The 12,845-nt window shown below is 42.9% G+C and overlaps 1 protein-coding gene across 10 annotated transcripts in view; it reads right to left on the bottom strand.

Moving 5' to 3' along the window:
- Positions 1–30: 30 nt before the first annotated feature.
- Positions 31–12,845, bottom strand: part of APBB2 (amyloid beta precursor protein binding family B member 2) — a 180,549-nt gene continuing 167,734 nt past the window's right edge. For 8 of the 10 annotated variants that reach the window (XM_061993310.1, XM_061993309.1, XM_061993315.1 and 5 more), the window contains 6 exons: positions 9,986–10,100; positions 6,787–6,874; positions 5,639–5,722; positions 5,037–5,152; positions 4,076–4,255; positions 31–3,693 (listed from right to left, as the gene is read on the bottom strand). In XM_061993310.1, the coding sequence (XP_061849294.1) occupies positions 3,526–3,693; positions 4,076–4,255; positions 5,037–5,152; positions 5,639–5,722; positions 6,787–6,874; positions 9,986–10,100 (751 nt within the window). In that variant the 3' untranslated portion in view covers positions 31–3,525. The remainder of the gene's footprint in view (positions 3,694–4,075; positions 4,256–5,036; positions 5,153–5,638; positions 5,723–6,786; positions 6,875–9,985; positions 10,101–12,845) is intronic. The other 2 variants (XM_061993312.1, XM_061993319.1) reach the window with 1 other exon arrangement.

The raw sequence follows: 12,845 nt of genomic DNA, 5'->3' as shown, positions 1-12,845 counted from the left end.
CAGTTGAGACAATTGCTTTATGCAGCTAAATTTATTCTCAGAACAGATTACAATTAAATGTGGAGAAATGGTCAACAGCAGGGAAAACTGTCCTTTCCAGTGTCAGCCGGGTGCTTTAGGTGAGACTGAGCTGTGCCAATGCACAGCGGGTGCATTTCCTTCTCTCCTGCCACTGGTGCAATACCAACTCTGCTGGGGAAGCCCTGCGCCCGGGCGGCGCTGCTGCCAGTGCTGCCAGTGCTGGCAGGCTGAGCCCTCACTACTTACTCTAATTACAATGTTCTCCTCTTAGTTTTTTTCCTGTGGGTGATTAACAATTTTAGGTCCCCAGTCAAAATTATCAAATGAAAGGGATGTGGAACTGTGAGTGACGCGGGACTGGCGGAAGCTGTTAGACAGCCCGTAGCTTTTGTTGCTGTCACCGTGGGCCTGCTGTTTGGATGGGTGCCGGGGGCTGTGCACCAAGTACACCATGGGCTTATTTCACCGTGAATGGATTCTGCGCCCTTCCACGCCATTTTCGTTACTCCTGTTTGACCAGCCCAGAGGTGGCTGGCTGGAGCCTTTTCTCTCCCACCCGCCCCTGCTGCCCTGCAAATGAAACAGTAAGTGGCTTAAATAAAAACCTACAGCCAGCATTGCAGATTTCCAAAGAAAGGCTTTTATCTCTTAGTCTTGACTGTGAATATAAATTGCCTCCCGCCTGCAAGGGAGCATATTCATGACATGACTGACATGTGATACTTACCTCTGACTTAGTACTTGCATGGAAACAAAGGAAGAAATTAGCCTTGCTTTACATGATTTTTCTACAGACTCAGATAAAAATGTGACTACAAATAATCACACAGCCTGCCGTTGCTCAGGCAACCGCTAGTATACAGAGTGGGGAGCGTTACACATCCAGTAGAGACAATACATCAACAGGGTAATGCAGGAGGTTTCAGTAAAAATAGAATAAATAAAATAAAAAATATTTTAAGCTGTATTTAACAGGTTAATTTAAAATATGGCATGAGACATACAAGGCATAGCGAACACGGCTGCCTGCCTACGGAATCACTGGCTGTTCTACAAAACTGCATAGGTAACCCAAGGGTGGCCGGGACAGCGACTGCAGCAGCAGCTGCTCAGACACGCACCCCGCACGGGCTTCCGTGGCCGTGCTGAAAAGAGCGTCTTAACAGGTCGGTGGTTTAACCAACGGCAACAGGCTGCGCAACGTTAGGCTCTGATCCTGCAAACGCCTGCATGTATACTTAGTCTTTTGGAGAATGAGGAGCTCTACTGAAGCAAAAAGGCCACATCTAGTCAGACCGTTAAGGACACTACCGAAAATACTTGCAAAAATCAACGACGGTTTGTCCATGGACGCAAAACTCTTACAACATAATATTGGCAAGTGACCTCTAAGGCTTTTCAAAGGTCTTTCCAGCTTCTCCTCACCCTTCCTGCGACTGGGCACTTTGCTGGTGAAAGGTAAGTAGGCCTTCAACGGCCTGGGCAACACTGGTGGAGAGGAGCCTTTACGCTGCCGTTTGCTATGTGTTGGTTTAATCAAAGAGCATTTGGATCTCTCCTGGGGAGAATCAGCACTGTGCAGATGCACATACAAAACCTAATTGTACTGTTTAAAATTCACTGCTGCAGAATGGTTGCAAATCCCAAATCCTGGTGTTTCCAGATGCAACTTTTTTTAAAAAGACACCGTCAAAGTATCTTCTGTAATTTAAAACAAAAGAAAGTAAAAGTCTAGATTGCCAGCACAACTGCTGCAGCACCTGGGCTGCACAATCGTGGCACAGACACATGTGAAAGGGGTTCTGCAGAGGGCAGCCTAGAGAGATACAGCTAATTACAAAGGCTGCACAGCTTGCCTTCACCTGGCGCTTGCTCCTGCATCATGCTGAGGTTAGTTTTGTGATTCTTCTGCATTTTTCAACACAGAAATTTCTTGAGTCATCGTTTTCTTTCCCCTTGAGTTCCTAAGTTGCTTTGCCCAGGTGTTGCCATTAGTTTCTTAAAACGAGGAAACAAAAAGAAAATTGTTTGTAACAGTCTCTTGCATAGTGAAAATAAAAACCCGAGGTCTGTGATAGCAACCTTGCTTCTTAAAATTACAGTATGACCAGATTTGCAGACTTGGGAGACAGTGACAGCTTGGAACATACCTATAAATGGAGGCAAAACATTTAAAATGCTAGTTAAAAACATCTTTAATGTTCCATTTCCAAAACTGGTACCAATCCGCAGGTCTCGACAGCAGATGGCAAACGGAGAGACTCAAGGTGCGTGACTGCATTTGCAAATGGGCTCGCACACCTGTACGGGGCTGATCCGGACAGGGTCTGCAGTGGCGCGTAAATCAGAGCACACGGATGAAGCCTTGGGAGCAAAAGCACTGAAATCACGTCGTGTCACCTGAAGCACTGACCTGTTCAACAACAACTCTCTTCTTACTTTGTCACAAGAGCTTTAAAAGTAAAAGAAATGTCACGGACTTCTGTAAATAACAAGAAAGGTGACTGTTCTTTTTGTGGCACGTTATGCATTCAGCAACAAACGCTGAGGGGAAGGGGAAACTGTGCAACCAGACGCTGGACTGAACGTTTTATCCAACGCTCATATGGAAAAGATATGGAATATTTTAGTCTCTACAAGAGTTGTAAGACAATGACATCGCTGACTAGTTCTTTCTTACTCCTGATTGGGTTCAGCCCTGTGTGAAACAAATGGTATCTTTTATGAATTAATGACAGATTAAGGAGAATAAATTTAACAGCCAACAGCTGCATTTGTATGTTCAAAACTGAAAAGCTTCAGTGGATCACCCTGCAACTCAATTATGGAAAACACTTGTGGATTTTTCAGCATTGGTTTGGGGTTCTTCTCGGAGATTCGTAATGTATAACCAGGAGACAAAATCATGACACCATGATTCAGGAGCATGTCAGGGAGAGGTTAAAGTGGTGGCTGATGACCAGTGCTGACAAACGATTAAAAACTAACAGGTGTCTTTCTGTAAAAAATAAAACTTAGTATTTCATCTATAGTAATTCAATGGTAGCTAATACTTGGTACCTACTCCAGTGCTGAAAACAGAGCCAAGTGCTGTAGGATTTAAGATGGGTTTGTGACAAATCCAGCTCAAGACGGTGAAACTACCAACTCGGGCATCATTCACTCCAAGGACTTTAGCACGAGTTCGCTGGGAGGGATGCGGCCATGTTCTTTTGTCGTGTGAGTTTAGGTAATGTTCACGTATTTACAATCAAACAGACCTTCCATCGCTCATGATGTAACTCACCGACAGCAAAAAAATTATTCATGCTTCTTTTCATATCACACGACGGTGGCAAGAACGAGAGAACATGCTTGTCTAACATTGTTTCGATAGGGGTATATTCTCTGAAGACAAAGCATCAGCAATTTGAAATGGAAGGCCAGACATCGTCAGTTCGGTTTCCTTACTGTAGCTACTGTTACCTTCAGGTGAACGCCGGGAGAATCTTCCCTCTCGTGCAGCTATGGCATCTCAGAGACTGGGCGTTTCTGTTTCAAAGTGTCAATGAGGGACAACACTCCTTTTTTTACATTGGTTGTAACTCTTCTGGTCACCGAGTCTGCGGGAGGCGGGGGTGGGCGGACTTTCTGCGAAGGAGGTCTGGCTACTAAGCACTTCTGATACCGTAACTGCAACAAAGCAAAGGCACTCTGCAGTCCTTACAGCTGCCAATACCATCTCAGAGCATTTACAATACACCTATGATACTCTCTCATGAAACACAGGTAAACCTCTGCTTTGGATGTGACAGCCCGGCTGAAGTTAACGGGACACTGGCCTGTCAATTTCTGGGTACCAACTGTTCACTAGCACACAACGGATACTCCATCATAGCAACAACCCTTTGAAAACTAGTGATAAAATAAATCAGAATCCCAAATCCTGTTTTTATCCATCCTTTCTTCTTCTGTCTTGAAACTAATCACAACTTTGGAAAGACAATTACTTTATGGAGGCAGTGAAAAACATCTAAGCGCTAGTAGTTGCCTGGGAAAGATGAAGGTCACTTACCATACAAGCAGCCTGAACGGCTTCTGACACGTTGCCTGCATTTGGCTCACACCAAAAGACGTGGCACTCAAAATGCTGGTTTCCTGTGTCCATAATGAAGGCGAACGTGTGCACGTCTTTGCCAACGCCCATGAAGGACAGGAACCGCACACGACACTCCACTAGCACTTCCTCTTCATTCTGGGTACGAAGCAAGTGATCCATCGTTACTATCCGATAGCCTGGGGAACTTTACTTTCAACCTCAGGTTGATTAAAAGTGGGGCAGACCGGTGCAGGACTGTGACACTCCTTTCTGCCTATCTGCACCTAGCCAGTGCGCTCCGGCCTGGGCCGGGTCTCTGCTTCCAGGCTGCCACCTAAAGACCAAAGCTTTGAGCGTTAGCACTGAGCACATTGTGCATTTCAAGTGCTGCTTGTTTTGTGAATCAAAATATAGCAAACGTGACTCCAAGGGATGCTGCCCTGCAACTGGTATTGTACAGGTGTTGGTTTAAGGCCTCATCAACAAACGTGTATGAAAGACATTATCTGAAAGCTTTGTTGTATTCATCTCTATGGAGAATGCTCTACGAAAGGACAGGGATGTGCAATACAGATTGTAGCATCACTCTCAGCTTACCTGCCATGAATAAGGTCAATAGTTTAGAATTTAGGACTGCTACTTATAACCTACCACATTTTAGCCTCAAAATTCCTAGAAAGGATAACACTGAGTTGGTTCTAAGGATCTAGTGAATACTTATAATAATTTATACTTTTGAGAACGTTTGGAATGGTAAATAAAGCTGAAGCTGACACAAGCAGTAAGAGCCTCTGCAGATTCACAGCCCTGGAAAGAAATACAATGCAAAATAAGCAAATGAATTGCAATACAAGTGAACTCTTTCTGCTAGCGATTGTGTACTGCTGCTCTTCAACACTCATGTTAAGCATGTTCTAAACAAGAGCGTTTGCCTTACTCTTTCATTGATGACCGTGACAGTAGCATCAGCAACATTCATGGTAACTGGCATCCAGTCTTCTTTGCTGGAGGAAGCCATTAGGCTTTCAATGGCGGTGTTCAGAGTATCCATTCCTAAAACAAAGGAATATATGACAATGGAAAATAAATATGTAAGTAAACAATAATCAAATATTTACTTTGGTGGAGAAATTTCTTTTCTCTAGCACAGAAAAGAGATTGTTTTGGACTCCTTATTAAAATGAATTTGATGATGGAAGGAAGGGTTGTGAAGTTTTCTTCATCTGCAAAAACAAAACAGGTGCCTCTAGCTTACAAAGAACAGGATGGCATCTTGTTTAGCTGATGCACCATTTCAATTCTCTAGGGCCCGTCTCATTAGTAGCAGAGCTTATATTCGGAGAAAGGAGTCAAAAGAAAACCCTGCCTTCTTGGCAGCTCCCCAGATACTCTGGTTACAAAACATGTGGTTAAACAGGGCCTTGAATACTGATGTCTTCATGCCTGACACTACCCAAATGACACTGGGCTGGCCAGAGCCCAGTCTTTCGAGATTATGCAAGGTACTTGGGAAGTCACTTAAGAATAAGTGCTACATACCCACAGGTTTAGCTACAGGTAGCATGCCCAGGTACTGGACGTGGAACTTCTGTACCAGTTCTGTCTTTGGAGTTGGGAAATCTACTGCATGGGAACAAAAATCATATTCTGTTTTGTCAGCATTCACCACAGGGAAAATCACTTTTATTCAGCGATAACATAACATAGTTTACCCAGTAATTGTCCTCTGAGGTACTGTATTGATTGAACCACATTTTCAGTCCCTCTGACAAGAACAATGCTCAATAATTTCTAAAGGAATTAGGGATAACTTTGTATCACCAAATTCTTGATCAATGCTAAGAATAAGGTCATATATTGCTGGTGTATTTAGTACCAGAAAATGTAGATGAATCTCTCTCCAAGAAATACAGACCTAAGTTTCACTCCATAACTATGTAAAATCTAGAACCTGTTTTTAATACCATCCCTGTTAAACATAGTCTATAAGCAATCAATGCTACTGTCTGAACAGACAATTACACAAGTTGATGTATAGGTTAGGAGCAAGGTATTCAGTGTAAACTAGTCGATCCAAAGCATGTAATTTCGTGTAACACTAGCACAAAGTGTGTTTGTTCTCCTTGAACACTTTCAAAATAGCAACTATTAAGCTATGACTAATGAAGACATGCAAAGGCAATTTTATTCTACCATGCCATAGAGTGTGCAAGAGACCCTTGAAGCTGGATGACAACCCACTTGCACCCCTGGCCTTGAAAGTTGCTAAAATAGACACTGAAACCTAGGAGTCCTCCTCCTACAGCTCCAAGTGATTAACTGAAGTATATTCCGTTTTTGAGGAAGATTTGGCCAATTTGTGCAGTCTCAAGTCCAGAGGTATTTTGATTTGAAAAGGAAAATACCTGCAAGTAGCCACAAATAGGGAAAACTGCATTTGCAACATTTGTGTTTCAAAATTGAAGGGGAAATGTACAAGTTGATGTAACTGAGTTGGACTCCATTAGTGTCGACATAACCAATAACATTTCATACAGTAGCAGTTTACAGTCAGATACAGCAATTAAAGGCAGGATTACACTCCTGACCGCTCAGTCCTTTCCACCCAACATGCTCCATTTTTGGTCAAAAGCAGCATTAGAAATGAAACGTATCTAAAAAAGGAAAGTAGCTGTAACACACAGTACCTTGCAGAGGAACATCAAGGGTGACATTTGCCCTCTCCTGCAAGGAGCTGCAAGCCATAGCTTTAGCATTCTTCCGTTCAGCCATAATCTGAAGAAGATGGTGATAATAATACAGCATTTTAAGATAGATAGCACAGCAGCAACTACAACTATAAATTGACTCCTAGTGCAACCCCAGTTTCTGAAATCTGGAGTGAGACGCTACATGACTAAGTAGGTTATTCTTTTTAATCAACTTTAATTTTCCTCCAGTTTATTCCCCAGTCCTTAACTACATGAAGAACTTAAGTAGTGTTGAAGCCTAGATGAGACATAGATGGAGAAGGAAAAAACCCTCTAGCCATTTTTATCAACAGCAAAATTGCAGTGAGGAGTAACATAGCAAGAAATATAAATATTTAACACAGAGAACAGTTCATGTTCCTCTCTGATCTACCCTCCTCTAGTTTTACATTTTTTTCTGGAATTAAAAATTCCATTCAAAATACAACTTGATCTTCCCCCAAAATGTATAATATTATCAAAACAGGAATTCCTTCCCTGCAAAACAACCACTTTGGATGATTAGTCTCTATAAATTTATGACTGAGAGGGGACTCAAGGAAGCTAACACAGGTTGCCCAAAGCTCACATTGTGAAGCATTATTACCTGCTTTTTTACTCTGTGACTGTTAATTGCAATGAAGCTATAAAGATAACTAGTGTTCCAGCAGATGACACTTGGTCTGAGATGCTTTTAGCAAATCTTTTTTTCAGTTTTATACTTTGAAAATATTTTCTGTCACAGGCACATATGGTAAAATTCCCTGCTGTGGATGCAAAAGGATACACATTAGCTTAGGAAGAAGCCCCGACTCAGCAAAGAGGTCTAGTGTGTCAGTCAGCACATGCCAAGTGCTTCCCTCAACCAGGATTACATCTATTGCTGAATTTTCAACAAAGGAACATGCTCTACTTAGCAACACTACCCTGTTGTACTCTGTGTTGCTAGCAGCTATGGTTTTAAATGCTCAGTTGCTCTCTTATCTGAAATTAATGCCAGAGGCTCCATGTCACAGCTACCTATGTTGACAGGTCTACTCCCGACACCCCTGTGTACAGCTACCATGGCATTTACTTGCTGCTAACCTTCCAGAGTAAAAGCAGCTGTGGGAGGGCCTGCGTAGCACGTCTTCCCCTGCTAGGTGTGCTGGAAACATCCCTAAGAATTGAGTTGGAGTAAGAGGAAGGACATAATACAGGTCTAGGCTTCTCCATTCAGACACTGCTGCAGTCCTGAGGGTCAAACTTCTTGGCTGGAAAGCTGCCAGACAGAGAGAGGCCTGGGAGTGTTGGTTGACAGTCAGCTGAACATGAGCCAGCAGTGTGTCCAGGTAGCCAAGAAGGCCAATGGCATCCTGGCCTGTATCTGTAACAGTGTTGTCAGGAGCAGGGAGGTGATCATTACCCTGTACTTGGTGCTGGTGAGGCTGCACCTTGTCCAGTTTTGGGCCTCTCTCTACAAGAAGGACATTTAGGTGCTGGAGAGGATCCAGAGGCAGGCTACTAAGCTAGTAAAGGATTTGGAGCACATCTGATATAAGGAACGGCTGAGGGATCTGGGGCTGTTTAGCACAGAGAAAAGAAGGCTCAGGTCTACAACTATCTGAAAGGAAGCTGTAGCAAGGTGGGGGTCAGTCTGTTCTCCCTAATAACAAGCAACAGAACAAGAGGAAATAGCCTCAAGTTGTGCCAGGGGAGGTTCAGGCTGGATATTAGGAGGAATTTCTTTACTGACAGGGTTGTCAGGCATTGGAACAGGCTGCCCAGGGAGGTAGTGGGAGTCACCATCCTTGGAGGTGTTTAGGAGACGGGTGGATGTTGCACTTAGGAAAGTGGTTGGTAGGGCTGGAACAAAGGCTGGAGTCGATGATCTTAGAGGACTCTTCCAGCTGAAACAATTCTATGATTCTCCAAGCACAGCCTGCAGCTCCCAGGCCATTTCAGGCAGCCCCAAGTCCTGTCCCTGCATTTCATTGAGCCCTGACAGACCTGTCAGGCTGCGTGCAGTTGCTGGGCTGCCTTCTGCCTCAGGTAAAGCTCTGCTGCCCAGAGGTCACAGTAATGCACATTGTAAGTGCTGATGTTGCCTGCATGAAACATCACAAGCTGATGTCTACAGTGTTGCACAAATGAAAATTTTCTGGACTATACAACTGCCTACAGACGGAAATTTCTCATCACTGATTCCATTCACTAACAGAATGTAAAAAGCACACAACAGGCATGCAGTAAATCAGCAGAATTCTAAAACCTGAAGATTTCCTAACGAGCTTTTCTAAGAGAGCTGTGACTCACAAGGAGGGACAAGTTACATGGGGATAACTGATAGTTAACTCACAGCCCACTTTTCCTGTGGTACAAGCAGATGTGTTTTAAAGAACAAAATAAGCAGCATAGTATTTTTAAGAAGTGGGATGCAGTGTCACATCCACTGCAGCTCAATAAAAGAGTAAGAAAGACTTTCAAGTAGATTGGTTTAACTATGTCTAGAAAGAGTTTTGGTCAGATTTGCCTGCTGTAAAGGGTGTGCTGCCTTGCTGCTGCTGCATGGAATGACCCTACTGAGAACACTCATGAACACTCATACAAGAAACCCCACATTAATAACCAGGGAATGGTGGGAAATCCTATGGTTTTGAAATAACTGAAAAGAACAGTCTTCTCCAGTACTACAGACAACACTACCAGAAGCAGGAACTGAGAGCCTTCAGTATTTCTAACTGGGGTAGCTGAAAGCTCTCTCTTTCTCATTTATTTTGAAATGGCCAGAGAGTAACATTAGCAACTATCCTCCTGTCTATCCTTCAAACCATTCTATACCATTCAAACACGGTCTGATTTATCTAGAGAGTTGAATGTCATCATTTATTATTGAAGCTATGTGTTCTTTTTCCATTTTGAACCTGCAGCTTCTTTGTTATTCAAGAAAACCTTCAGTCTCTACACACACTTGTCAAACGAAAAGTACATTATCATCCTCCTCAAATCTAAATGCTCACCCTCTTGTTACTCTCATTTCTTCACATCTTTCCTTTACAATTCTCTACGCCATTTCTTATTGTCAGTGATACAAACCAAACTAACAGCGAGTACAAGTGCTCAGTCTATGTGTGAGACCTCTGAAAAGATGAAGGCAGCTGACTTTCAATCCACTTGCCTTTGAGCAGATTTCGTGTAAACTCGTGGCGATGGCTTTGGCGGGTGTGTCACATCGAAACACATGACATTTCAGGATTCTTGTGTCTTTATCTCTTGCCACATAAGCAAAGTCTCTGTGTAAACAAAACAAATTGACACATCAGAAAGATGTAAAATGAATGAAGGCATTAGAACCAGTAGCATCTCTAAAATATCAAGTCCTCCTTCAGTTTAACAGATGTACGTCTTGGCTGCCAAAGGATAAAACACATGCCTTACACAAAGGAGAATAAACAGCATACCCATGAAAAACATATCTAAAGTTGGTGCTAAATCTATGAAACTAAAGAGCTCACAACTGTTTCCTAACCCTGACAACTTACTGAGCTTACAACCTGCAATTCCAATTGCAATTGTAAATACATGGGAAAATTTACTCAAATGTTTTACTGAAGATGAAGCGGGGAGAATTAATTACAAGTTAATTATAAATTCAGACAGAAAACACATGCAGCTCTTAAATGCTAAAAACCCTGAGAAACAGCATATAAGACTCTAGTTAGAGAAAAAACGGTCATTTCAAAGGACTGTGCAGAGTGTTTAAAAATACACAGACGGTAATTAGAGATCTGGTTGTGTAAGGGAGATGTGAACCTGCTGAGCTTTGCTCACGCTAGTTGGCCTAAATTTCTGACCTTATTTTTTCAAAAGTTAAATAAAGCTGCCCTACAAAAGACATGTTTGTACTGTACCGGCTAGTCTCCATGGCATTGTACAGCTTCCTAGCACTGGTGATGGAAGCGTCTGGATTATATTTGTTTTCAGGCCATGTAAGAGTTGGAGCTCTTCTGAAAAGTCCAAGTCGTGTACTGAATCAGGAAGAAGCATGGCTTTGTCTTGTATAGTCACAATGGCAACCCCTCTCTGCTCCCTAGTCTTGCACCTTTGCTTCTTCATGTCCTCTGGGCAGCCATAGCCCAGTCCCACTCAGTGACCCTCCTGCTATCTCCAGACTTCTTTGGGACTATGTGTCCCTAGCATAGCTGTGCTGAGTAGCTAACTGGAATTGGACCCCACAAGTGAAGGTGGGCCAACAGCCTTGTATGCCTGAAGTCACTTCAGTGACTTTCCCCTTCACACAAAAATAATTACCAGCAGGAACTGGGGAAGAGATAGGAGGGATATTCCTGAATCACAGGCTGTATGTAAAGGAATACTTCAGTTTATAGTAAAGCCTGCAAACATCCTGAGCAGGGTTTAATGTAGCATGGATTGCCAACGTCTTTGTTCATTGTAGGTGCCCAGTGAATTGAGGAATTTTGTACAGAAGTTTCCCAGGAAGAGACAGTGACTGTGGCAGGTGGACAGCTGCACTTCCAGCTCTGTACAAAATACAGACATTGTCCTTTAGTGAAGCACCTTACCTGTATCTAACTCAGTAGCACTAGATTTTGTCATTAATGAGAGCCTCTGCAGTGAAAAGGGCAGTTGCCCACAGCCAGGGAAGTGCTGTCTATTACAGAAGGTGCTCTGAGGGTTCCTAGCTCCAGCCTGGCCCCCACGCACCTCAGCCACAGTCTCCAAGAACCTTTCTGCACGTTGTTCCCTTTTGCTGCACTGCAAATTCATGGACATGCTGAGTTCCAGCTGGAATCTTGCTCCTAGAAAAATGCTGATACTTTTTATCATCTGTACCTATGCCAGGCCTTGCTTCAGAGTGGTTTCCTCTAGCTTAATGTTTCAAAAGCAAATAGAAGACTCCTAGCCCGACTCCAGTGATAAGACTAACGGGGGGCATGGCTCAGCTATGGCCTATGACAAATAAGTAGCTGCGGGGAAAAAAACAAAACCAAACACCACAGAAAACACCTTTGGGATTCTTGTCTTTGGAAGCAAGCTTTCAGCATTACTGATCCTGCAGAGCAGGTTATTTGGAAATATTCAGGCTCTCAAAAGTCCAATATCCTGGGCTCTGAAGAGAAGGCCTTGCCCAGTTCAAGAGCTGTAAGTGAGGAAATTCTGAACATCCTAAGCACAAGGGACTTTTGGCTTTTATGTGTTTGGCTTTAGCTGCCCTCTTACAAATGCCATACACATTTTTGAAACTAAATACCTTCTCCTACAAATATGTATTTTAACTGCAATACAAAAACACTGTTCACTTAACAGGTGCAGATTTGCCACCAGAACTTAGGATTCCTCTCTCTTTACATGCAAGAAAAGCTTGCTGGCAGTGATCATCACTGCAAGGTAGCAAATATGCATAAACAAGCAGACTGCTGTGCACACATTATTCTTGGATGAAGGTCTATTCTTTCAGAGTGCAGACATAACAGCTGAAAGTTGTGCTGACATTAACTTAAAAGTAACATTTGAAAGCCTTTTATGTGACCATTACATGGCTATTTTTTACCATTTATAAGTGTTTACCTCAAATCAATAGTATGCCTTTGAGAACTTATATTTATGCATTTCTTTACAAGATGATGCTAGGAAGAGCATGATGAGCTGTTTGCCAAGTTGCTTGCACTGTGCAGAAGCATGTTTGAATAAACAGAATTCTGCACAGCCCCAGGAGCACCATGTAACACCAGTATTTCTAATTATAAGGCCACCACCTTCAAGGAGTGGCACAGCACAGAAGATAACTTGGCCCTTCTGTCAGCCATACCACTGTCTCTTAGGACCTTCTTTTATTATTCATAACAACTAATACAATGGGACAAAGCTACCAAAGCAAATCATCAGGGCCTGGAGGACATAACACATTGTCAGCAAACCCCCTTTATAACAGTTCAAGAAATTGTGGTCCAGTCTTTGGTCAGTAGCTCCTGCTATGACATGGCACACCACAGCTGCCCCAAAAAACTTAATGTTTT

Source organism: Colius striatus, chromosome 3, assembly GCF_028858725.1.
Source record: "Colius striatus isolate bColStr4 chromosome 3, bColStr4.1.hap1, whole genome shotgun sequence".
Lineage (NCBI taxonomy): Eukaryota > Metazoa > Chordata > Aves > Coliiformes > Coliidae > Colius > Colius striatus.
Note: the sequence above shows the minus strand (reverse complement) of the source record. Positions and strands in the feature narration are given on the sequence as shown.